Raw genomic sequence first — 27954 nt, 5'->3', positions numbered from 1 at the left:
TTAAAAATAATTTGTGGACTTTTTTTTTACATGATCCATTTATATTGCTTATCACTTGAATACTAGGGTCTTACCATCACAATGTTTATATGTTTCTGGCAATAACGAGTTTAACAGTCTCAAAGGGAAGGAATGGATGATAACACATTATGCTAATTTATTTAGCGCCGTGGCATGATCCGGGTTTATATTTAGATCCAGAATTACAACTGGACAATGACAGAAGTGTGGATCAGTTTTCCATTGATTTTGAAATTCACAATTTCAGTCAAAATGTGGAATAACCGCGAGTTATCTGTGTAGGGGCCTACACTGTAGGATCTAAATCATACAGTGGTGGTCCATCAAGGAAAATGTTTCTTCAGCCGTCATCTGTACTTCTTTGAAGGTGTCGGACGTTTCGCGCTTCATCCAAAGAGCTTCGTCAGCGAACTAAAGTTGTGCTGGTAAACCTGGCCCTATATCCCTCATGGTCAGAGGTGGCCATGCCAGACCTCTGCTCTGATAGGTCCCTGCTATAAGGTCGGGGGAGCAGTCGACCACTTCCTGAAGCCAATTTCACCTCATTAGCCAGATTGGCTAATGAGGTGAAACCAGAGCCAAGGATAGAACAATAGAGGTAATCAGATTGGAAGGGTAATCAGATTGGTCAGAGTAGAGGTCTGGCTTGGCCACCTCTGTCCATTAGGGATATGGGTCCAGGGTTACCAGCACAACTTTAGTTCGCTGATGGGGCTCTTTGGGTGAGGAGCGAAACCTTCAAAGAAGTACAGATGACGTCTGAAGAAACATTTTCCTCAACAGCGACTCTACATATGGTAGAATGCATTCTTAGTGTCATCGCAATGTATTTTGAGATGGGGTTAATTGACAATTCTGTCCACTTGTCCCGATCTAGACATATTGTACATAAAATGGTTGGATGTCCTCAACGTTAAATAACAAGCACTGATGCCTCGACTCACAAGTAAACATGGTCACAAATGCCATAAATCTGCTCAAACTCATCTTTGCACGTTATGTATCTAACCACCAGAGGACAGTATAACACAGAAAGAGACAAAGACTGAAAGTTGTATTATGAGCATTTGTTCTCAGAGGATAAAGAATATAAGCCCAAGAGTTTTGTTACATTTTCTACACGTGTTGCTGGACTTTTCGTGTGCATGTTACTATCTGTTGCTTGAAGGATTATGGCGATAAAATTGTTGCTAATGGTGAGCCTGTCAATGGCATTTTGCTGTATCATGTGTTTGCATGATGCAGATAACTGACTTTCTTCAAGTCAAGTCAAGTCAGCTTTATTGCATGACATACAGCACAGATGAAATTAACATAATTCTTATGTGATTGGTTTAAATACATCAAATGTAATTGTGTTCGTTTTAAGTGAAGTTTGACGGTAAATTTCACCTGGGAGAGGCAAGAAACGGGTTGTAGCCGCTTTTTTCCCCCAAGAATTGTTCACTGTCTGCCATCTTGCTGCATGCTGTGAAGGGAGTGGAGTTCGCTCACACTAGTGTCTTAAATTTCTGCTGACAAATAATAATAATAATAATAATAATAATAATAATAATAATAAAATGTAAAAAAATCAAATGAAATATCAGCTAAGTACATCTGGAAAAAAAAACAGTACTGTAGTTGCGTCACTCCTAATCAAGGCACCACTAGGCAAATCTATCGTCCAATCACATATTGACGTTTTTCAGATCAAATAATGTCATTCCAAAATGCTTCCGGACTTAAAGATACTTAACTAACCGAAGCTTTTCCTCTGAGGATTTCATAGCCTTTTGAATAAAGAAAAAGTATAAAATTCCAATTCAAAGAAAGTTGAATGCATGTTATAGGTTCCACTACAAAAGGAGTTTCATTGTAGTCTCCTACTAAATACTTGTGAGAACATGTTAGATACCCACATCGATGCGCAGGAAAACGATTCATGACCCAGTCCGTCAGTCAAATAGAGAACATTTAAGAGATGAAAGGTTCCAGTCTCGTCCCTCTTTTAACATGAATGCTTTGGTCCTTTTTGTACCGCTACTAGGGCTGAGGGGGGAGGATCCAGAGCAACGCGACCAACACAACTCACAAAAGCACATAAAAAAAAGGGGGAAAAAATAACGTCCACATTTTAGGGTCTATAAAAATACATATCATGGCTACTGTAAAAAGAACAGCCTTGAAGGCCTTTGAGGTTTTTCGTGATTTTTTTTTTTTTAATCGGAGGGCGGGGGGTAGGGTGGGGAGGCAACTGAAGATCCTCAGAAAGCAGAGGTGAGTGTGGGAGCCGCATGAGGGGGTTACCACCAGGGCAGCAGGGCTGTCCTGTCTTTCTGTTTCCCTAGTGGATGGAGTTGATGTCTGTTCGGCTGTTGGCTTGACCATGCAGGCTGTTGCCCCCTACGGTCGTGGTGGACGTGGTGATGGTGTTGTGCTGAATAACCTGCTGCTGCGTGCAAGTTGGAGATGGACTTCCTGCTGGACTGCTATCTGGACCTGAGGACACAACGTTGGGGGTGGTAAATGACCTTCAGGTTACGAGCTGACCCATTATTGTCATGATCTTGTTGGCGACCAACGGGTGGCGCTGTCGGCCCCGCCTGCACCTGCACAGGTGCTGGTCGTCCCGAGCCTTGGCGACTGCCACGTTCGGATTGGCGACCACCGGGTAGCGCTGTCAGCCCTGCCTGCTGCCTCGCAGGTGCTGGTCGTTACAATCAGTGACACTTAAAAGGACTCCCGGCACGACCATCCGTTGTCAGGTCATTGTTGAATGCATTGTGCATTGTATGCTGAGCATGCGTTTGTTTCATCTTGGTAGACTTTTACTCTTGGTCTTTATTTCACGTAAATAACACGTTTCCATAATTTATTACAGAAGAGGTAATTAAAAAAATATTTGAATGACATTGCAGTGTTTGCTGTCTCCATGATGTGGCTCAGGGGATTGTGTAACTTTTATTGCGTAACTCTCTGGCTATTATAATTATTTGTATTTGTTTTTTGTTCCACCAATCGAAAAGCAATGATGGAAGACATGCTTATTTAATGTAATTACATTTAATTACAGGTAATTAAATGTCATTTTATTTAATTTTACAGTATTTTATTTTATTTTATTTTATTTTATTTTATTTTATTTTATTTTGCAAGTGAATTGCCATCATGGGCTGGACCAAATGCTCTCGAGACACATTTTACAGGTCACCAAAGAACGTCGTTTGCACATACACATCTCCCTCTAAAGAAAGACATATTTTAAACACCATAAAATCACCACAAATGCCTCCCCGGTCTAAAATAACCCATAAACAGATCACACAAAAATGAAGAATAGAATCACCCGGCTCTGTACACACACCAGCTGAATTATGATCACATTTAAGTGGACATGTGTGCACAACGTAAGACTCGTTGATGAACGACCAGTCTGGGAGGTGGTTTCTTTCCTTTACACAAGAAACATTCAGTCAGGACGGCCATGGGCCTGGTTTTCCTCTCTGAAACCACACAGGGGAGGCTCGCGCCCCTAATTATGTCTCGTATCGCTATCAAAGGAGGCGGTTATGATGTCACACTGGGAAACAAATTGCAGCTCATGACGTATTTGTCACGTCGGGTTTCAGGTGTGGGATTTCTTCTTTTTAAAATAAAGCATCTCCACAGCAGCGCCATCAACACTGTTGGCCAAGTGTGTGTTTGTAGTTGTTGTTGTTGTTGTTGTTGTTGTTGTTGTTGTGGTGGTGCGCTCGCTCGTGTTTGAGTGACTCACTGAGGTAACCTTGGGACTCTTTTTGCATAGTGGTGATGGGACAGTCCTTGTGTGTTAGGAGAAGCTGCTTGAGCTGAGTCACTTCATTCTTTAGCATCGTCACTTCATTCTGTCAAAATAAGGAGATAAAAAAATCGACAGAATCATAATTTCAGCTGCATAGGGTCTGCATAAAGTTAACGTCAATGAACATCATGTGTAAATAATGAGTACTGTATTTTCCGGTGGATAAGGCGCACCCCCAATGAATGGTGTATTTTCAAACGTTTTTCATGCATAAGGCGCACCGGACTATACGGCGCACATTCAATGAATGACATGTTTTACCATGTTTTCCATATATAAGGTGCTACAATAGAGCCGTGTTATGTATCCATTAGTGCATGGTGTCAAACTCAAGGCTCGGGGGCCAAATCTGGCCCAGCATATCTTTTTGTTGAGCCCGCAAAAGCAAATCCAACTTGTCCACTTCCGTGATGCTTGCTAAAGTCCGAACCAAATTTTCAAATTGACCCATGTAAACCACAATAACAGTCATTCTTTTTTACTTAAAATTTGAAAATGAGAGATTCATTATTTATTGTGCACTCTATACGTAATATGTGGAGCGGATTGAACATTCTCATGGCTTCCTCAAAATTGAATGACTCTGTGTCTTTGTGTTGTCATATTGTCTTTGTGCTGTGCCTTTCCAGCAGCTCACGTATTTTGTTTTTCTACTTTCATTCCTGCCATCACTTTGCTGCTGTGAAATGTAAATTTCTCCACTGCGAGACTAATAAAGGCAAATCCAATCCAATACAATTCATAACGGCCGCTGCAATAAATGAGTTTGACACCCCTCCCCAAGATGAATCCAGTATTTACATAATGGTCAGGGGTGTTCATTTACAATACAATACATATTGAATTATATGGCGCTTTAACAACAGAAACTAGAAACAGAAACAAAAATTTAAGAAAGGCCTATTTGATGTTTGACATCATATTCAATAATATCACTTGTAAATTATGGTAAAAGGAACCTGGGGCTAAGTTCCAGAACCACATACAAAAATGTGAAAATACACAATATAATAATCATATAAAGATGGAGGACACTGATTTGCTGTGGCGACACCTTGAAGGGAAAAGCCGAAAGGAAAAGAAGAAGATATATAAATATAATAAATATAATAAACAAAAAAATAGTTTGACACCCTTGCATTAGATGGTGCTGCAATAAAGGGACTGTCAACAAAACAGTCAGATAGTCAGATGCTGACTATATTATATTACAATCCAATAATAAATATTTTTTTTAGAAATTACCAATCTTCCTTCTTTAAACCTTTGATGTTCCTTACAGGTTTTCATGTAAAATTTTGGCCTTAAAATGTTTCAGAAATGAACACATTTTGTTTTTCTTGAGACACTAAATGCAAAAACAAACAAACAAAGAAACGTAAAATTTTCAATTTCCAGTCATTATTCCCAAAATGGCAAATAATGGCAAAACCGAGGAAAAAATGTCCACCTTGCAAAGTAATTTTAATAGATTTTTGAAATGAAACGGCATTTTATACTGTATATCCCAGGATGGACCACACACGACTTCTTTTACAGGGGGAAATGGAGTCGGTGGCTGCTGACAGTACTTGTGTGCCCTGTTGTGGCTGAATTTTACTTCACATATAAGGTGCACCGGGGTATAAGGCGCAGGGTCATCTTTTGAAGAAAAATCAAGGCTTTTAGGTGCAAGTAATACTTGGCAATAAAGATGATTCTGATTCTGATTCTGATGTGAAATTCCTAGACACCTGTTGCTTTTGGTTTCATGTTTATACCTGAAGCTGCATGTTGGTCTGCGTGAGTTCTTCTGCTTTCTTCTCTAACGACATCACCCAAACTTTTCTCTTCTGTCTACATCGCGTCGCCGCCGCTCGATTTCGTTCCAGAAATTTCCGCCGCCGTTCGTCCGGATCTTCGTCCACAACTCGCCTGCGCCGGCCGCCGCTTGGGGGCGGGGAATGAAGTGTCTGCGTTGGTTGCATATGTTGGGTGGCAGGAGACATCTAAAACAAGGAAGGGGTGCAGGTGACGGGGGGGGGGGGGGGGGGGGTATTAATCATAACCCAGCTCTCTAATGAGACAGTTTATGCCTGCCAACTTGCAACCACAGACGCGATGTTTGTGACACAGCTGGAAAACATCCAGACACCTGACTGCAGCAGCCACCCCGCTGCTCTCCAAACACAAACAAGCGTCCATACATTACCCCCCATCCCCTCAAAGCAATTTCAAGTGTGCCAACTGCCCTCAAAACAACATCTGGTTCAACGAGTGAGTGACTGGGCCGATTCACCAAGCTGTCTACCGAGAGGTGTCGGCACTTTTCCACCACCCACTTCCACTCAGGCTAACACCGCGGCAGACGCAAGTGCGTGGCTGGACAGAGATTGACATATATTTGGCGAGGTCAACTGTTTTTCAGTTTTCGACCGTGACCATTTCTTGATGTGAAATATGGAAAGCACAAACGGCTTCAATGCACGCCAATCATATATCAAAAGTGTGTTTTTCATGCATACGTGGAGCCTTTGGAGCCTCCAAAGACTCGTACTGCTTGATGTTGTGACGTTTTATCATCCAACAATGGAAGAAGGACGTGAATCAAGTGATAATGAATTTTGTATTTGCGGTCGGGTGTTTCCCTCTTTGCAAACGGTTTGGAGCAAAGTTTTCCCAGAACAAAATTACAATAATTAACATTTATTGACTGAACTGTTCCCTGCAGCCGGCTATGCTAAGAGGATAAGAATAAGACAAGCGGTTCGATGACAGTTAAAGGACAACCAACGTCACTTTTTTGTTTTTTAACTGACACCAGAAAAACGTTTTATAGCATCTAAAATACCCAAAACACGCAGTATGATAATTTTAGTCAAATGCAAAACACCAATAAAAATGACTTAAAGCAGGGGTGTCCAAAGTCGGTCCTCGAGGGCCGCCGTCCTGCCTGTTTTCCAGCTCTCCCAGGAGCAACGCACCTGATTCAAATCATCAGGACCATTTTGATGCTGCTTCAGAGCTGGCTGATGAGCTGATCATTTGAATCAGGTGTGTTGCTCCTGGGAGAGCTCGAAAACAGGCAGGACAGCGGCCCTCGAGGACAGACTTTGGACACCCCTGGGTTAAACCATAACACAGAAAACAAATGGTTTATGAGGAGATGTGCACACTTGGAAATTACAGGTATAGTACAGACCAAGGTTATTGTCGAAAAAGAAAATGAAATAACTAAAATTGAAAAAAAAAAAACATTTTCATGAACTAAATCAAATACAAAACGAGGGGAATATCAACCAAATGAAAATGTACTGGACTATTTTTTGCACTTATGAAACTAACTAGAATGATCATAATGTCAATTTTTATCTTCATGTTTTAAGTAGGGCGGCCCGGTAGCCGAGTGGTTAGCACACCGGCTTCACAGTGCAGAGGTCGCCGGTTTGCGTCCCGGTCCGGCCTCCCTGTGTGGAGTTTGCATGTTCTCCCCGGACCCGCGTGGGTTTTCTCCGGGTCCTCCGGTTTCCTCCCACACTCAAAAAACATGCATGGCAGGCAGATTGACCACTCCAAATTGTCCCTAGGTGTGAGTGTGAGAGTGACCGTTCTATGTCTTTGCGTGCCCTGCGATTGGCTGGCAACCAATTCAGGGTGTCCTCCGGCTCGTGCCCGAAGACAGCTGAGATAGGCTCCAGCAACCCCCGCGACCCTAATGAGGAATAAGCGGTTCGGAAAATGAGATGAGATGTTTTAAGTACATGCTTTTATTTTGAATGCTAAATGTTTGAAATACTGTTTGGCCATATACAAGAATGACGGTCGAACAATCGTTTGGGAATTGTAGTTTTTTTTTACCTTGCACTCAACAAATACTCGGAAAAAAAACTAACACCAAAACTAGAACAAAAAAAACTAAAATGAAGAAGTTTCAAAAATGATAAGTACTACAAAAAAGGAACCCCATTAAAATTTACTGGATTAAAAAAAATCAAAATACAGTGATACCTCAGCTTATGAAAGGTTTAGCTCACGAACGAAGAGGACACAAAAGAAAATTACGGTCATAAGAATCAGAAGAAGGAGATCATCGAAAAACACGAACGAGGTGTGCCTTTGTGTGACTTAGCGTCCCAGTACCAGTACGCGAAGTCGACCATTGCTACGTGTGGTTAAGGGTGTTTCTGTGTTGTCGAAGCAACTGTCTCAGGCAATAGAATAGGTTGAAAAACTTATGTTGATTTGGATTAACGAAAAGCAGCTAGCAGCAGACAGTGTGAGTGAGGGTATTATCGACCATCACCAAGGTAAATAAGACGACTTTATTATACAGTACAGTTCATTTCTTTAAGTCTGTGTGAACTCTCAGTCGTACAGGAGGGGCCCATCGATGAAAAGGTTCTTAGTGAAAGAAAATGGTTTGAAAGGGGAGTAAAAGAAGCTATTTTCATAAAACAGCAAAATCCTTCCCTGAACTGTAATGGTGGAGTGAGGTTCAATTTGGATCGTTCGTACAATAGACTGTTTGGGCAACATAGGATTAGTCATACTGATGAGATGATACCAGGGCCAATTGGGCAATCAGGCCAGTCGTCAGTCAGGACAATAGAAGCTGTCAGTGGAGCTGCAGGGATTAGTCCTCTGCTCCACCCAACCTGAGAGCAGGGACCTGCCATAGCAGTATCCGGCACTGCCATGTCTGGACAGTAGGGATATATATAGGGCCTATACTGCCAGTAAGACTTTAGTTCGCTGAAGAAGCATCTTGGATAAGAAGCGAAACGTCCGACACCTTCAAAGAAGTACAGATGACGGCTGAAGAAACCTTTTCATCGATGGACCACTCCTGTACGACTGAGAGCTTAGACAGACATATAGCTGCCAACTTTGGGAGTGACAACCTTCTGCTGGTACGTAACTTAGAAAAGGCCACTTTAAAATTAGCTGACTTAAAGAACCACCTCAGATTCAGACACCTTAGATGTAGACAGAGCTGCATCCTAAATGCTTGAAGCAACCACCCCTGGAACTCGGATACTTAGCTGATAAGACGCAACAAAATTATACTAGGAAAATACTAAATTTGTGAATTAGGAGACTTAACATAGAGATAAAAAACAAACAGTCAGAAATAGAAACTTATTATCAGCGATTACAAACTGAACTTGTCCACAAAATCTATCAGGAAGTGTGTGAATTTACTAAATCCGGAAACATGAGGCACCACAGCATAACCAAAGAGAGACAGAGGGGTAAATTTGAAAAATTACTCTTACAGAAACAGTCACAGCTAGTGGTAAACACGAGAAAAATTAGGAATGAGCAGATTTCAAGGGAGAACTGGATCAAAAATTTGTCAGACAGAGATCTCTGTCTGACAAATCAGAGACAGAAAAGGCTGTACTAACCAAAGGTTTAAATTTCTCAGTAACTCTTAAAACAATACCTACAATAGACTACATCACAGCTACTGAATCGGCTATTAAAAAGAACAAACTTTCGTATGCAGAGGCAGATGATCTACGCATTAAAATACCACCCCTTCTCAGTAGTGCCAAACCACCTCCGTCCAACATAACATGAGAAGAGAGAAAGACGTTAGCTACTCTACAAAAAGATAAAAATATTACTATTTTGCCAGCAGACAAGGGTAGGTGAACAGTGGTTCTCAACACATTGGATAATGGATGTGACGTTTTATCATCCAACAATGGAAGAAGGACGTGAATCAAGTGGTAATGAATTTTGTATTTGCGGTCGGGTGTTTCCCTCTTTGCAAACGGTTTGGAGCAAAGTTTTCCCAGAACAAAATTACAATAATTAACATTTATTGACTGAACTGTTCCCTGCAGCCGGCTATGCTAAGAGGATAAGAATAAGACAAGCGGTTCGATGACAGTTAAAGGACAACCAACGTCACTTTTTTGTTTTTTAACTGACACCAGAAAAACGTTTTATAGCATCTAAAATACCCAAAACACGCAGTATGATAATTTTAGTCAAATGCAAAACACCAATAAAAATGACTCAAAGCAGGGGTGTCCAAAGTCGGTCCTCGAGGGTCGCCGTCCTGCCTGTTTTCCAGCTCTCCCAGGAGCAACGCACCTGATTCAAATCATCAGGACCATTTTGATGCTGCTTCAGAGCTGGCTGATGAGCTGATCATTTGAATCAGGTGTGTTGCTCCTGGGAGAGCTCGAAAACAGGCAGGACAGCGGCCCTCGAGGACAGACTTTGGACACCCCTGGGTTAAACCATAACACAGAAAACAAATGGTTTATGAGGAGATGTGCAGACTTGGAAATTACAGGTATAGTACAGACCAAGGTTATTGTCGAAAAAGAAAATGAAATAACTAAAATTGAAAAAAAAAAACATTTTCATGAACTAAATCAAATACAAAACGAGGGGAATATCAACCAAATGAAAATGTACTGGACTATTTTTTGCACTTATGAAACTAACTAGAATGATCATAATGTCAATTTTTATCTTCATGTTTTAAGTAGGGCGGCCCGGTAGCCGAGTGGTTAGCACACCGGCTTCACAGTGCAGAGGTCGCCGGTTCGCGTCCCGGTCCGGCCTCCCTGTGTGGAGTTTGCATGTTCTCCTCGGACCCGCGTGGGTTTTCTCCGGGTCCTCCGGTTTCCTCCCACACTCCAAAAACATGCATGGCAGGCAGATTGACCACTCCAAATTGTCCCTAGGTGTGAGTGTGAGAGTGACCGTTCTATGTCTTTGCGTGCCCTGCGATTGGCTGGCAACCAATTCAGGGTGTCCTCCGGCTCGTGCCCGAAGACAGCTGAGATAGGCTCCAGCAACCCCCGCGACCCTAATGAGGAATAAGCGGTACGGAAAATGAGATGAGATGTTTTAAGTACATGCTTTTATTTTGAATGCTAAATGTTTGAAATACTGTTTGGCCATATACAAGAATGACGGTCGAACAATCGTTTGGGAATTGTAGTTTTTTTTTACCTTGCACTCAAAAAATACTCGGAAAAAAAACTAACACCAAAACTAGAACAAAAAAAAAACGAAAATGAAGAAGTTTCAAAAATGATAAGTACTACAAAAAAGGAACCCCATTAAAACTTACTGGATTAAAAAAAATCAAAATACAGTGATACCTCAGCTTATGAAAGGTTTAGCTCACGAACGAAGAGGACACAAAAGAAAATTACGGTCATAAGAATCAGAAGAAGGAGATCATCGAAAAACACGAACGAGGTGTGCCTTTGTGTGACTTAGCGTCCCAGTACCAGTACGCGAAGTCGACCATTGCTACGTGTGGTTAAGGGTGTTTCTGTGTTGTCGAAGCAACTGTCTCAGGCAATAGAATAGGTTGAAAAACTTGTTGATTTGGATTAACGAAAAGCAGCTAGCAGCAGACAGTGTGAGTGAGGGTATTATCGACCATCACCAAGGTAAATAAGACGACTTTATTATACAGTACAGTTCATTTCTTTAAGTCTGTGTAAACTCTCAGTCGTACAGGAGGGGCCCATCGATGAAAAGGTTCTTAGTGAAAGAAAATGGTTTGAAAGGGGAGTAAAAGAAGCTATTTTCATAAAACAGCAAAATCCTTCCCTGAACTGTAATGGTGGAGTGAGGTTCAATTTGGATCGTTCGTACAATAGACTGTTTGGGCAACATAGGATTAGTCATACTGATGAGATGATACCAGGGCCAATTGGGCAATCAGGCCAGTCGTCAGTCAGGACAATAGAAGCTGTCAGTGGAGCTGCAGGGATTAGTCCTCTGCTCCACCCAACCTGAGAGCAGGGACCTGCCATAGCAGTATCCGGCACTGCCATGTCTGGACAGTAGGGATATATATAGGGCCTATACTGCCAGTAAGACTTTAGTTCGCTGAAGAAGCATCTTGGATAAGAAGCGAAACGTCCGACACCTTCAAAGAAGTACAGATGACGGCTGAAGAAACCTTTTCATCGATGGACCACTCCTGTACGACTGAGAGCTTAGACAGACATATAGCTGCCAACTTTGGGAGTGACATCCTTCTGCTGGTACGTAACTTAGAAAAGGCCACTTTAAAATTAGCTGACTTAAAGAACCACCTCAGATTCAGACACCTTAGATGTAGACAGAGCCGGTTAATTCCTAAATGCTTGAAGCAACCACCCCTGGAACTCGGATACTTAGCTGATAAGACGCAACAAAATTATACTAGGAAAATACTAAATTTGTGAATTAGGAGACTTAACATAGAGATAAAAAACAAACAGTCAGAAATAGAAACTTATTATCAGCGATTACAAACTGAACTTGTCCACAAAATCTATCAGGAAGTGTGTGAATTTACTAAATCCGGAAACATGAGGCACCACAGCATAACCAAAGAGAGACAGAGGGGTAAATTTGAAAAATTACTCTTACAGAAACAGTCACAGCTCGTGGTAAACACGAGAAAAATTAGGAATGAGCAGATTTCAAGGGAGAACTGGATCAAAAATTTGTCAGACAGAGATCTCTGTCTGACAAATCAGAGACAGAAAAGGCTGTACTAACCAAAGGTTTAAATTTCTCAGTAACTCTTAAAACAATACCTACAATAGACTACATCACAGCTACTGAATCGGCTATTAAAAAGAACAAACTTTCGTATGCAGAGGCAGATGATCTACGCATTAAAATACCACCCCTTCTCAGTAGTGCCAAACCACCTCCGTCCAACATAACATGAGAAGAGAGAAAGACGTTAACTACTCTACAAAAAGATAAAAATATTACTATTTTGCCAGCAGACAAGGGTAGGTGTACAGTGGTTCTCAACACATTGGATAATGGAGACAAAATAAATAGGTTAATCAGTGATTCCAACACTTATGAGCAACTAAAAAGGGACCCTTCCAATAGATACAATAAAGAAATGATCGACTGTCTCCAAAAGTTAGAGAAAGGAAAACATATAGACAAACAGATGTATTTTAGATTATACCCGGGAGAGGCCACGCCATGTATCTATGGCCTGCCAAAAATACATAAAGAAGGGTTCCCCCTCAGACCCATTGTTTGTAGCATTGACTCCTCTACATACAATGTAGCCAAATATTTAAAAACTATCTTAGCTCCGTTGGTTGGTAACGCAGGGTATCACGTAGAGAACACTACATGGTTTGTAGAGAGTATCAAAGGCCTCATATTGGAACCTGAGGAAACATTGGCGTCTTACGATGTGACTTCTCTCTTTACATCTGTCCCAACCCCAGCAGCAGTCTCAGTGGTGAGGACGAGACTGCTGGCGGAAGTTTCTCTGCATGAAAGAACCAAACTTAAACCGGACCACATCTGCCAATTATTGGTTGTGCTATGGGCTCACCAGTTTCACCCATAGTGGCTAATCTGTACATGGAAGAGATGGAAAAACAGGCCCTCACACCTTCCCGGGGACGAAACCCAGACACTGGTTTAGATATGTTGACGATACTTTTGTCATAATTAAAAAACAAGAAATTCAATCATTCACAGATCAGCTCAACTCTGTAGACATCAACATTAAATTTACTCGTGAGGACATTAAAGAGAACAAAGAGAGCCTTTTTGGATTGTAAAGTAATTATAAAAGAGGACAGAGCGCTAAAAACAGAAGTCTTTAGGAAGGCTACGCACACTGACCAATACTTATTTTTCGATTCTAACCACCCACTACAACACAAACTACGAGTTATCAGAACCCTCCAGCATAGGGCAAAACTAATATCAACAAGCGTCAAAGGTAGAAAAAAGGAGTCAAAACATATCAGGAGAGCACTCACAAACTGTGGTTAGCCTCAGTGGTCTTTTAACAAATGTCAAAAGGTAGGAATAGGGAATTAAACCAACCATTCTGAAGATACTAAAAGGAGAGGAGTAGCAGTACTTTACATTGCAGGAGTTTCTGAAACACTACAAAGAGTCCTTTGGCAACAAAAATTCCTACTTATTTCAAACCGATAAACACTTTAAGGCAAAAATTACTGCATCCAAAAGATAGGCTGTCAAATGAAAAAAAAGTAATGTAGTTTATTCAATACATTGTAAAAATGAAAATTGTAAAGAGCAATACATAGGGGAGACTAAACAAATTCTCAAAAAAAGACTTTATCAACATCGCAGGGATAATCGGCAGTACATATCCTCCTAAAAGCTAGCAACCACTCATTTGACGACAATGAGGTTAAAATTTTAGCGAAAGAAAATAGATGGTTTGAAAGGGGAGTAAAAAAAAGCTATTTTCATAAAACAGCAAAATCCTTCCCTTAACTTTAATGGTGGGGTGAGGTTCAATTTGGATTGTTCGTACAATAGACTGTTTAGACAACATAGGATTAGTCATGGTGATGAGGTAATACCAGGGCCAATTGGGCAATCAGGCCAGTCGTCAGTCAGGACAATAGAAGTGGAGCTGCAGGGATTAGTCCTCTGCTCCCCCCAACCTGAGAGCAGGGACCTATCATAGCAGTGTCCGGCACCGCCATGTCTGGACAGTAGGGAGATATATATGTTTATTATTATCCATAATGCTTTTAGCGAATAAGTCTTATGGTAATATATATATATTATATATAAGAATTATACGCTGAAGAAATTTATAACTCATGTAACTGAACTAAAGAATATAGCTGAAAATTTATAATTTATTTACTAACTAAAGCACTGGTAGAATATATAATAAATATATATATATTTTATAGTTTAAGTTATTAGTAAATATATTTAACGGGATTGATAGGTTATTCACTTTGAAGGAATCTTAAGGAAAGTTGGCAATATTCCGCCCATATTCACAATTTGGAGATTAAGTTCAGGGTGAGTAATATTTTAATAGAAACATTAACGCATTTACATGCAAATGAATTTGTTCCCTTTAGACTTGTAATTTATCTAATTAGTCCCTTATGCATGCGTCCAGAATTTTTGACATATTAATTAGTTTTTCGGAGAACATGCACGCATGTGTTAAGGCTTTTTATTGCCAGTAATCAAAGGGAAACCCTGGATTACCACCTTTGCCATCTGTGTTCAGGAAAATGTTCATTTGGTTTTTATTGAACAATATTTAGTTTCTTGTGTCGTGCATTTGCCCATGAGGTCCGTGGCTGGTTGAACGTGCCAGCCATTAAAGCGCGTGTTCTGCCGAGCTCGCCCATATGTCCAGGCATTTGAACAGAACTTGTTGATTCTTTTCTGTAAAAACCATGAGATACACGTTGTAATTCTGTTTAATATCTACAATATTTTGCTTTGAGAACAATTCGAGGAGTTCGGTTAACACAAGAGAAACCATGCGATTTCACCCTCCCGTGCAAAAATTGTGCAGACAAAATGAAAAAAATCACACAGGCTCGTCTTATTAATACACCACATGTGAATGAGAAGTTTAAACAACCTCACATTGTGCCTACCCGGATCAAGGTACTACCACTTCGGACGGGCGATGTGATTAGACGCTTAAGTCCATCACTCGAGGAGCGATTGTCACCTCCGTTTTGAAATACATGAGTGTGTTAATTCTGACCTGCTTTTAAATTATTTTTTTTTCCAGACGTGTTTGTGTGATAAGTCTAAAAACTCCTTATTAACCATAACACTTTGAATAGTGTTGCTAGAATAGAGGTTCCCAACGTACATTGTGTATTAATCCAGAGGTGACGTTGACAGTGGGAAAGGGCAGATCAAGCTGAGCCATTATTTTGGGGAAGATTCTACCCAACCCAGCCTGTGATCTGCGACTCACTACAATGTTCCCCAACAGATTGTTTCTCCAGTCTTACATTATATGTACCAGGTATTAGATTACGGGGGAATGGCCAGGGCGACGAGACCACTTAGTTATGGGGAGAGTTCCTTCCCAAACGCTCATATTCCGACGAGCACAAGGACCTACAACGGCACAGTCCTTATCCTGCAACGCGTAGCTGGTCAGATGAGTGACATAATTAGACAGCATTTTTGTACATCCTTGCCCGATAACCTTGTCTATTTTGCATGTTGGTCTTTCTGTTGTCTTCCGTGTGTATGTTGCCTCACTTCTGCATAATTTAAGGGGGGTGTATGTAACGGAGTTGTACACTTAGGTTATTAAATTATGAAGGAAGTGACGCAACGGCGCACAGTGTGGCACTATGTCCCGCCCATAGTTTCCAGAACAATCTCGAGGAGATTCAGGGTGAGTCGCAATTTTCTGTTGGTCTCGATTAACGCGCATTTTCATGACAATATCTTATTTTGTTTCCCCTTTTGTACTGTCTAGTGTTATCTAATTAGTTCCCTTATTCATTTCGAGTCCAGATTACTTTTTGTGTCATTATTTACTTCACGTTTTGTCGAGTGGAACTTTGGAGCGCATGTGCTTCATAGTGCTTTTCTATTGCTCAGTTAATCACAAGACGAAACCCATGCGACTTCACCCATCCCTTCTGCCATACTGTGTTGCAGGTAATAATTGTTTCATTTCGTTTTTATTGAACAATATTTAGTTTCTTGTGTCGTGTCTCATTTGCCCGTGAGTGTCCGTGGCTGGTTGAACTGTGCGCCAGCCATTACAAGCGCACCGCGTGTTCTGCCGAGTCTCCGCCCATGATGCGTTCAGGGACATCTTGTAAATAACTGAACTTGTGTTGTATTCTCTTTTTCTGTAAATAACCACTATACGATCACACGTTGTTAATTCTGTTTTGTTATCTACAATGTTTTGCATTTGAGAACAATCTCGAGGAGATTCAGGTTAATCACAAGACGAAACCCATGCGACTTCACCCATCCCTTCTGCCATACTGTGTTGCAGAAATAAAAGAAATAAAAAGACACATCCACGCGTCTCGTCTTCATTAATACAGCAGCATCGTGGAGATGAAGACAGTCACTGTTGTGACACCCGTCACATATATATATATATATATATATAATATATATATATGATTATATATTATCCATACTATATATACTATACTACCAGTAAGACTTTAGTTCGCTGAAGAAGCATCTTGGTAGTATATATATATATATTATATTAGTAGTATATATATATATATTATATATATATATATATATATATATATATACTACCAGTAAGACTTTAGTTCGCTGAAGAAGCATCTTGGAAGTGAAACGTCCGATGGGTCCGACACCTTCAAAGAAGTGCAGATGACGGCTGAAGAAAGCTTTTCATCGATTTATTTCTTTAATTACAATAGAATAGCACATTTACTATACATAAAAATAAGGTATATTTTGTGTAGTTTTAAGGCTTATTTAGTAGAAAATTATGTTTTCTGGGGAACTGGGAACGGATTATTCTCATTTTTAATGGTTTCTTATGGGAAATAAATGTTTGGCAGATGAACTTTTCGCCTTACACACACTTTCTAGGAACCAATTAAGTTCATAAGCTGAGTAATTACTGTAAAATATAAAATGTAAAATTATTTTAACCCTGGCACAGGAGAAAATGTGGCGCTTTAAGCGCTTGATACAATACTATTCCAATCCAGTAAGTGGTAGCGTGTGCATTCAAAAGTGGTTGTACCAAACTGAAGTATGTCTTACCTGGGAAGCAGAATGCATCTGAGGGTGTGGCGAGGTCTGGTGTGGGTGCCCGGGATGCAGGTGGGCATTGTGGGAGTTGTGATGCGGGTTGTGTTGGTGATGATGGCCGCCCTGGCCGTGGCCCTGGCTGTGGTGGTGATGGCCGTGGTGCTGGTACGCGTGGGGAGGTGCTTGGAGATGCTGGTGCGGGTGGGAGTGCGAGTGCGAGTGCGAGTGCATGTGATGGTGGTTGCCTTGCTCTTGCCTTGACGACATCATCTCCATCATGTGACCCATGGAGTTCATGTTTCCGTTGGCGATGGCGCCAGGGTGATGTGAAAGTGCAGCTTTCAGCCTCTGAGAGCAAAAAAAAGGACCACAATATTGATGTCACCGATTTTCAGTCAAGATTAGCATCAAAAGCAATTCCTCCATCAATTGGTCACTGTGGAATTGATTTTAAATCAATCCAGTCTTGAAACCATAAAATCCAAATGGGTTATAGTACTTGGCTGCCAGCAAAGGAGGCAGTGTTGAGTTAACCTATACAACTCCAGAGTCAGAAGAAGATCAGGATGTCAGATCCTGGATTATAAAACATTCAGATTCATTGCACCGCTCAATGCCATTGAAATAACTTATTTTTGAACATTTTAACCCACATTTTTCTAACTTGTCCATACCCAATCTAACCTATAAAAAGCATAACTTCATTTGTATGTACAGTGCATGTAAGTTTTATCCATCATTGCTGTTGTATTTAATGGTGGACCAACAGAGTCTGCAAGTCCTTCTCTGCTGGCCTGAAAATATCTGAATCACAGACTGATGTAAATTATATTTTGCCCATGATTTTTTATTGAATACGTACTTTGAAATTGTCTTTCAGCTTCCTTTCATTGCTTTTCCCCTGTTGTGCTTCTTCGAGACGTGTGTTTTCTTATCCAAGCATTTCACCAATCACATTTCAGCCATCATTTGTGACCAGGGTCAGAAACCTACCTGGACACCTTCACAATAAGTTCTACGGGCCTCCTCACATCAAATGTGTCGTAATCAATCACATTTCAAGTTGGCGACACCAAGGCCTTCACACAGGCCTTATTTCTTGGCTAACGGTACCCTCTTACTGGACTTGAAGTAAATCACACCACACTTTTTATATGAGTCGCTATCACAGCTGTAGCTGCAGTAAAGGTTGTATAGTCATAAAATAATTATTCAGGTTTGGATTGATTCTGATGTAGCACTACTGAAGGCCTAGGTGTGAAATGCATGGCTCGCCACTGATATTTCATCAAGTAAAAAGTGTGAAGTAAAGAAAACTGCATTATTTGTGAGCAAGATAAAGTCCTTCATCAGGGGTAGAACCTCGCAAATAAACCATTTCTGTAATTGAAAAGAACATTCAGCAATATTTAATATTTAAGATTGGTTACCATATCTTAAAATGTTATTAGCCAGGTCAGTCTCCGTTCGATCTTTACTGCTCCTTCTTTGCTGTTTTCCGTTACAAGACTGAAAAACTTGATTGTTTTGATGAAGGCCACTCCATTGGGATATGTCACATAGCACCAATAAGATCGTTTCATCGTTTCATCGTTTCCTCAATCCAATCGCAGTTGCACAGCAAGACGGTATGAGAAAGCATGAGAAAGGCGCATTAAAAACAGCCAGGGTAGATTATTCATTCTGATGTTTTTAACTGATTTACTGCCATTCATGAATTTATTAGAGAATTGAAAGTATGACGTAGAATTTCAGAATTTGTTCCGGTTTTGTTTTTTCGTGCTTGGGTGCTGATAAAGCGCTGACCATGGCCTCTGGCAATGTTTTTTTCTTTCCCACAAGGGGCAGCCTTTCCCCTTTTAGCGCTTTGTTCCAGCTTCTGTCATGAGCGAGTTGACAGCGGGGCAGAGCCTCCGCTCCCGCCGTTCGCCAGCTGCTGTCAATTCCCTCATTACTGACTGCGGGACATTTAAACCAGACGCTGGCACTTACCCAGCGTCGGAAGATACTTCGCCTCACGCTTTGCCAGTACCTTGAATGTATATTCAGTACATAGTTGCTTCGCCCGAGGATATCATTCTAGCTACGATCGCATGTATTTTGTTGCCTCGCGTCGTAGGCTGTTTTTGCACCCTCGTGTGCCTTTTCATTTTGTTAGTGTGGTTGGGTGGATTGCCGCCGCTCGCCCACTAACGTTGTTTGTTTCGTCACTATTTCTGTTAATAAATCGGTTGCCTGCACCTGACGTAGTTGGTCAGATGAGTGACATAATTAGACAGCATTTTTGTACATCCTTGCCCGATAACCTTGTCTATTTTGCATGTTGGTCTTTCTGTTGTCTTCCGTGTGTATGTTGCCTCACTTCTGCATAATTTAAGGGGGGTGTATGTAACGGAGTTGTACACTTAGGTTATTAAATTATGAAGGAAGTGACGCAACGGCGCACAGTGTGGCACTATGTCCCGCCCATAGTTTCCAGAACAATCTCGAGGAGATTCAGGGTGAGTCGCAATTTTCTGTTGGTCTCGATTAACGCGCATTTTCATGACAATATCTTATTTTGTTTCCCCTTTTGTACTGTCTAGTGTTATCTAATTAGTTCCCTTATTCATTTCGAGTCCAGATTACTTTTTGTGTCATTATTTACTTCACGTTTTGTCGAGTGGAACTTTGGAGCGCATGTGCTTCATAGTGCTTTTCTATTGCTCAGTTAATCACAAGACGAAACCCATGCGACTTCACCCATCCCTTCTGCCATACTGTGTTGCAGGTAATAATTGTTTCATTTCGTTTTTATTGAACAATATTTAGTTTCTTGTGTCGTGTCTCATTTGCCCGTGAGTGTCCGTGGCTGGTTGAACTGTGCGCCAGCCATTACAAGCGCACCGCGTGTTCTGCCGAGTCTCCGCCCATGATGCGTTCAGGGACATCTTGTAAATAACTGAACTTGTGTTGTATTCTCTTTTTCTGTAAATAACCACTATACGATCACACGTTGTTAATTCTGTTTTGTTATCTACAATGTTTTGCATTTGAGAACAATCTCGAGGAGATTCAGGTTAATCACAAGACGAAACCCATGCGACTTCACCCATCCCTTCTGCCATACTGTGTTGCAGAAATAAAAGAAATAAAAAGACACATCCACGCGTCTCGTCTTCATTAATACAGCAGCATCGTGGAGATGAAGACAGTCACTGTTGTGACACCCGTCACATATATATATATATATATATATATATATATATATATATATATATATATATATATATATATATATATATATACTACCAGTAAGACTTTAGTTCGCTGAAGAAGCATCTTGGTAGTATATATATATATATTATATTAGTAGTATATATATATATATATATATATATATATATATATATATATATACTACCAGTAAGACTTTAGTTCGCTGAAGAAGCATCTTGGATAAGAAGTGAAACGTCCGATGGGTCCGACACCTTCAAAGAAGTGCAGATGACGGCTGAAGAAAGCTTTTCATCGATTTATTTCTTTAATTACAATAGAATAGCACATTTACTATACATAAAAATAAGGTATATTTTGTGTAGTTTTAAGGCTTATTTAGTAGAAAATTATGTTTTCTGGGGAACTGGGAACGGATTATTCTCATTTTTAATGGTTTCTTATGGGAAATAAATGTTTGGCAGATGAACTTTTCGCCTTACACACACTTTCTAGGAACCAATTAAGTTCATAAGCTGAGTAATTACTGTAAAATATAAAATGTAAAATTATTTTAACCCTGGCACAGGAGAAAATGTGGCGCTTTAAGCGCTTGATACAATACTATTCCAATCCAGTAAGTGGTAGCGTGTGCATTCAAAAGTGGTTGTACCAAACTGAAGTATGTCTTACCTGGGAAGCAGAATGCATCTGAGGGTGTGGCGAGGTCTGATGTGGGTGCCCGGGATGCAGGTGGGCATTGTGGGAGTTGTGATGCGGGTTGTGTTGGTGATGATGGCCGCCCTGGCCGTGGCCCTGGCTGTGGTGGTGATGGCCGTGGTGCTGGTACGCGTGGGGAGGTGCTTGGAGATGCTGGTGCGGGTGGGAGTGCGAGTGCGAGTGCATGTGATGGTGGTTGCCTTGCTCTTGCCTTGACGACATCATCTCCATCATGTGACCCATGGAGTTCATGTTTCCGTTGGCGATGGCGCCAGGGTGATGTGAAAGTGCAGCTTTCAGCCTCTGAGAGCAAAAAAAAAGGACCACAATATTGATGTCACCGATTTTCAGTCAAGATTAGCATCAAAAGCAATTCCTCCATCAATTGGTCACTGTGGAATTGATTTTAAATCAATCCAGTCTTGAAACCATAAAATCCAAATGGGTTATAGTACTTGGCTGCCAGCAAAGGAGGCAGTGTTGAGTTAACCTATACAACTCCAGAGTCAGAAGAAGATCAGGATGTCAGATCCTGGATTATAAAACATTCAGATTCATTGCACCGCTCAATGCCATTGAAATAACTTATTTTTGAACATTTTAACCCACATTTTTCTAACTTGTCCATACCCAATCTAACCTATAAAAAGCATAACTTCATTTGTATGTACAGTGCATGTAAGTTTTACCCATCATTGCTGTTGTATTTAATGGTGGACCAACAGAGTCTGCAAGTCCTTCTCTGCTGGCCTGAAAATATCTGAATCACAGACTGATGTAAATTATATTTTGCCCATGATTTTTTATTGAATACGTACTTTGAAATTGTCTTTCAGCTTCCTTTCATTGCTTTTCCCCTGTTGTGCTTCTTCGAGACGTGTGTTTTCCTATCCAAGCATTTCACCAATCACATTTCAGCCATCATTTGTGACCAGGGTCAGAAACCTACCTGGACACCTTCACAATAAGTTCTACGGGCCTCCTCACATCAAATGTGTCGTAATCAATCACATTTCAAGTTGGCGACACCAAGGCCTTCACACAGGCCTTATTTCTTGGCTAACGGTACCCTCTTACTGGACTTGAAGTAAATCACACCACACTTTTTATATGAGTCGCTATCACAGCTGTAGCTGCAGTAAAGGTTGTATAGTCATAAAATAATTATTCAGGTTTGGATTGATTCTGATGTAGCACTACTGAAGGCCTAGGTGTGAAATGCATGGCTCGCCACTGATATTTCATCAAGTAAAAAGTGTGAAGTAAAGAAAACTGCATTATTTGTGAGCAAGATAAAGTCCTTCATCAGGGGTAGAACCTCGCAAATAAACCATTTCTGTAATTGAAAAGAACATTCAGCAATATTTAATATTTAAGATTGGTTACCATATCTTAAAATGTTATTAGCCAGGTCAGTCTCCGTTCGATCTTTACTGCTCCTTCTTTGCTGTTTTCCGTTACAAGACTGAAAAACTTGATTGTTTTGATGAAGGCCACTCCATTGGGATATGTCACATAGCACCAATAAGATCGTTTCATCGTTTCATCGTTTCCTCAATCCAATCGCAGTTGCACAGCAAGACGGTATGAGAAAGCATGAGAAAGGCGCATTAAAAACAGCCAGGGTAGATTATTCATTCTGATGTTTTTAACTGATTTACTGCCATTCATGAATTTATTAGAGAATTGAAAGTATGACGTAGAATTTCAGAATTTCTTCCGGTTTTGTTTTTTCGTGCTTGGGTGCTGATAAAGCGCTGACCATGGCCTCTGGCAATGTTTTTTTCTTTCCCACAAGGGGCAGCCTTTCCCCTTTTAGCGCTTTGTTCCAGCTTCTGTCATGAGCGAGTTGACAGCGGGGCGGAGCCTCCGCTCCCGCCGTTCGCCAGCTGCTGTCAATTCCCTCATTACTGACTGCGGGACATTTAAACCAGACGCTGGCACTTACCCAGCGTCGGAAGATACTTCGCCTCACGCTTTGCCAGTACCTTGAATGTATATTCAGTACATAGTTGCTTCGCCCGAGGATATCATTCTAGCCACGATCGCATGTATTTTGTTGCCTCGCGTCGTAGGCTGTTTTTGCACCCTCGTGTGCCTTTTCATTTTGTTAGTTAGTGTGGTTGGGTGGATTGCCGCCGCTCGCCCACTAACGTTGTTTGTTTCGTCACTATTTCTGTTAATAAATCGGTTGCCTGCACCTACGCCTCTGTCCTGTTTGGCGATCCACCACCTATCCCCAACGTTCCCGCTCGTCAGCTGCAACTGTCGCCGCCGGAACGTGACAGATTCAGCTGTTGTTAAAACGCTATATAAACCGCTGCTCACTTGCGAAAAAAAATATTCTGTGACTGTCAAGTGTCCTTGAGAGTTTTGAAAGGGGCTCATAAATGAAATGTATTATTATTATTATTATTATTATTATTATTATTATTATTATTATTATTATTATTGTTCTTTTCGTTTCGGCTTTTCCCCTCAGGGGTCGCCACAGCGAATCAATGTCCTCCATCTATCCCGGTTTTGTGCATCCTCTTCTCTCACACCAGCTACCTTCATTATTATTATTATTATTATTATTATTATTATTATTATTATTATTATTATATTGCATTGTATTTTGGACAGCCACCCACATTTCAAGCTCATATAACTCCAAATCCATTTGGGAATGAACTCTTTTTTTCTGATGAAAGAAGAGTGTCTAAGGTTTCTTACGCTCCATTGAATGTTTATGTAGATTTTAGTTTTTCCTTGCGTTGGTGCCAATAAAGCGCTGGTCAGACCTCTGATGATGTTTTACCTTCCCACAAGGGGGCAGCATTTGCCTTTTGTGCAGCCGCCCCAATTTCAATTGCAGTTAACTCTAGAGCCAAATAAAACCAACAAACTTTTTTTCTGATGAAAATAGAGAGTCTAAGGTTTCTTACGCTGCATTGAATGTTTATGTAGTCCTAAAACTCAATATTCTGCTGAGCCTGCGATTTGAGTGAACATGACAAAAATCCTGGCATTATGTCTGGCAGCAAATTAGTTAAGTTCGTGTATTACAAAGTAAGTAAAACTAAAACAATAATATTTTTTAAATCAAAGTAAACTTTATTTATCGGTGTTGTTTTTTTAATGAGATGTTTAAGGACTCCGGGAAATAATGCCGCTTTCGGCGATTGCCTGCGTTTGCCAAAAGGAAAGAAAGTAAATAGCATTATGAGACAGGCTAGTCAAGTAATGCAAGCATTTCAAGATCTGCATGATTTTCAGTCTTTTCTGTTTGCTTATCAACGTGGTATTAACATACTTACTTTCTTTGTCTCAACACGAAGAAGCCCATTTTTACATCCTTTTTAGTTTCACGGATGGTTTCATGTCAAGCAGTTCAGCCGGACTTAACGGCCTTAATTTAAAAAAAAATAAAAATAAAAAAAAATACATGTCAACTTGTGCGGCCTAAAAAACGGATATCCAAATGATTTGTTGATCATTTTCCTTTTTGTCATCAATGATTTTGTTTTGTGCCCATCCCTACCTTCCCCAAAAGTAAATCATACAAGTCTTATAGGAACTGATATGTTTTATCTTGCTGAATACTCACAGTTATGATGGCTTCATGCACTGACTAGATAACATCATGAATAGCTCCATAAATCCATATGTCTGGGGAACAAATCAAAGCACTTAGTCTGTCCTCTGTCTCCCCTTCAGTCCTGTCATCCCCCCTTTTACATTCTCTGATTGCCCATTCCACATCTTGCCTCTTCATATTCTTAATAACCTCCCGTTCTGTGTGTGTGTGTTTATGAGATGAGCTCCCTGGCAAGGTGCGAGTCTCAGACTGTTGACCCAGCAGGAGGTTTGTTGCCTTAAGTCTACTTATCCGTGACAGACGTTGCGGTTTTTCCCTCTTCACTCTTTAGGTGTTCTGATGTTGCTTGTGTTTACTCTCGCGTGACATTTTAACGCGAGAGGTTGTTTTTTTTTTCTGGTCATGGCATGAAGACAAGATAATCTACAAATTTACAAGTGTCCAGTCTGCCACAAAGGTTCAAATGTAGACATCATACCCCCCAAAAAATATGTTCACTTCTCATTCATGACATTGACATAAGCGGGGTTCACAAGTAACAGGTCAGCGCTGTTTAGTCTAAAGTGTTGCATAAATGCATTTGCAATTGGTTTGATTTACGGTTTTGGAAATAAAAGTCTTTCAACACAAGGCTACTGCCATGAATCCCACACTTTTCATTTCGGAACTCCCTTCCCCCTGTTCCCCTTCCTCCCAGCTGCTGTCAGTAAGTCCATAGAGCGTCCAGGGCTCCATATCTTTTAACAACCTCTACATTCACGATTCCCACAGGGAACGTCATCCAGCTGGTCTGGATCACAATACTTAGACGCGACCGGAGCACTCCATCAGCTCGCCCTCTCTGCTCTCACACCATGCATGAATGGAAAGCTTTTTACCAGACGAGAAAAAGAAGTCCATTTCTCCAGTCCATTCTTTTCGGACCTTGATTGTGAGCTGCATTCTTGCAATCCCCACATATATGTTCGCATCTATTCTAAGGAAACTGGAATTATGAAATGATGACCTTGTCAAACCTGTTTTTGGTGACTTTGGCCATGCGAGAAATGGCAGAAATAGTGGCACAGACCTCACATTGTTTTATTTTATTTTTTTTCGCTATTCCACGTCCATCTATATCTGATTCTAAAATTCAGCCGGCGGTAGCTTGAACAGGTCAACGCTCACAAGGGGGAGGACTAACTCCTCTGTGTTGTAACCATTAGGGTTAAAATACCACAGAGGCCACGCTAACCGACAGCATGCATCCTCAGCCTTGCAGCTGTCCTTCCTTCCATCCGCATATTCAACAAGAACAGTTTGTTGTAACACGTGGAGAGCAATAATCGGACTCAAAACAACTACAAATCAACCGATCATGCATCCAAGACTGAAAATGAATTAGAGCAGGCTTACAAAGATCCATCATGTTCTTCAGTGTCGAGGGAGATATCGCTCGCCTATCACGGGATGAATTCTGAGGGTGACAGCCCTCACGAAACACATTCACTTCACCCTTCAACTTGTCACTCAGCACCAAGGGAGGTGAGCCCCGCCTCTGTTGTTTGAGAGGAAACCAATCAGACCCAACTGCAAGTCTCCCGAGTCATGTCAAGTTATCACAAGAAATAACATAAAATAGCTATGATGCACAGTGGGGGGCGGGGTGCTTGCAACTGAATGCTGTGATAGCAGGACGTCAAGAGGTAACAGGAGGTGAAGGCAGCCTGCGAGAGGGCAAAAGATCCTTGTTAGAATGTGGTGAAGGGGCAGAGGGGGTGGGGGGAAGGGGTCTGAGATTAAACACCTCTTCCAAACAGGTCATCGGCCCACAACGGCAGGAGCTCGTCTCCCGGTGCGTTTGATACAAGTCCAGCTGGCAGTGTTGTGTTAGCCAGCTATTTTGTAATCGAATTAGCCAACAAACAAAATCCAGATGCAAGTGAAATGTACTGACTTCCATGGACGAAGAGTGGTGATGGTGAAAGCCAGAAACATAACTGAAACTAAAAGGATGATGCGTTATCAGAATCAGAAAGCAGAATCAGATGGCCTTTAACAGTCCCATAATGGGGAAATTTGCAATATACGGCAGTGAAATTGAAAGGGGGGGGGGGGGGGGTCAAAGATGTCAAAGATAAAACAAAGTATTCTATGCACGCAAAAAAATATGAAAATAGAGAGTCTAAGGTTTCTTACGCTGCATTGAATGTTTATGTAGTCCTAAAACTCAATATTCTGCTGAGCCTGCGATTTGAGTGAACATGACAAAAATCCTGGCATTATGTCTGGCAGCAAATTAGTTAAGTTCGTGTATTACAAAGTAAGTAAAACTAAAACAATAATAATTTTTAAATCAAAGTAAACTTTATTTATCGGTGTTGTTTTTTTAATGAGATGTTTAAGGACTCCGGGAAATCATGCCGCTTTCGGCGATTGCCTGCGTTTGCCAAAAGGAAAGAAAGTAAATAGCATTATGAGACAGGCTAGTCAAGTAATGCAAGCATTTCAAGATCTGCATGATTTTCAGTCTTTTCTGTTTGCTTATCGACGTGGTATTAACATACTTACTTTCTTTGTCTCAACACGAAGAAGCCCATTTTTACATCCTTTTTAGTTTCACGGATGGTTTCATGTCAAGCAGTTCAGCCGGACTTAACGGCCTTAATTTAAAAAAAATAAATAAAAAAAAAATACATGTCAACTTGTGCGGCCTAAAAAACGGATATCCAAATGATTTGTTGATCATTTTCCTTTTTGTCATCAATGATTTTGTTTTGTGCCCATCCCTACCTTCCCCAAAAGTAAATCATACAAGTCTTATAGGAACTGATATGTTTTATCTTGCTGAATACTCACAGTTATGATGGCTTCATGCACTGACTAGATAACATCATGAATAGCTCCATAAATCCATATGTCTGGGGAACAAATCAAAGCACTTAGTCTGTCCTCTGTCTCCCCTTCAGTCCTGTCATCCCCCCTTTTACATTCTCTGATTGCCCATTCCACATCTTGCCTCTTCATATTCTTAATAACCTCCCGTTCTGTGTGTGTGTGTTTATGAGATGAGCTCCCTGGCAAGGTGCGAGTCTCAGACTGTTGACCCAGCAGG

General features: G+C 40.9%; 1 protein-coding gene across 1 annotated transcript in view; it reads right to left on the bottom strand.

Moving 5' to 3' along the window:
• Positions 1-458: 458 nt before the first annotated feature.
• creb5b (cAMP responsive element binding protein 5b) overlaps positions 459-27954 on the bottom strand; it is a 95694-nt gene continuing 68198 nt past the window's right edge. The window contains exons 8-11 of the mRNA XM_088998694.1: positions 21251-21580; positions 5605-5832; positions 3779-3887; positions 459-2502 (exon numbers count right to left, since the gene is read on the bottom strand). Coding sequence (XP_088854820.1) covers positions 2348-2502; positions 3779-3887; positions 5605-5832; positions 21251-21580 — 822 coding nt within the window. The 3' untranslated portion in view covers positions 459-2347. The remainder of the gene's footprint in view (positions 2503-3778; positions 3888-5604; positions 5833-21250; positions 21581-27954) is intronic.

Source organism: Hippocampus bargibanti, linkage group LG06 (genome assembly GCF_051943395.1).
Source record: "Hippocampus bargibanti isolate YZ-2025 linkage group LG06, ASM5194339v1, whole genome shotgun sequence".
In the NCBI taxonomy this organism is placed as follows: domain Eukaryota; kingdom Metazoa; phylum Chordata; class Actinopteri; order Syngnathiformes; family Syngnathidae; genus Hippocampus; species Hippocampus bargibanti.
Note: the sequence above shows the minus strand (reverse complement) of the source record. Positions and strands in the feature narration are given on the sequence as shown.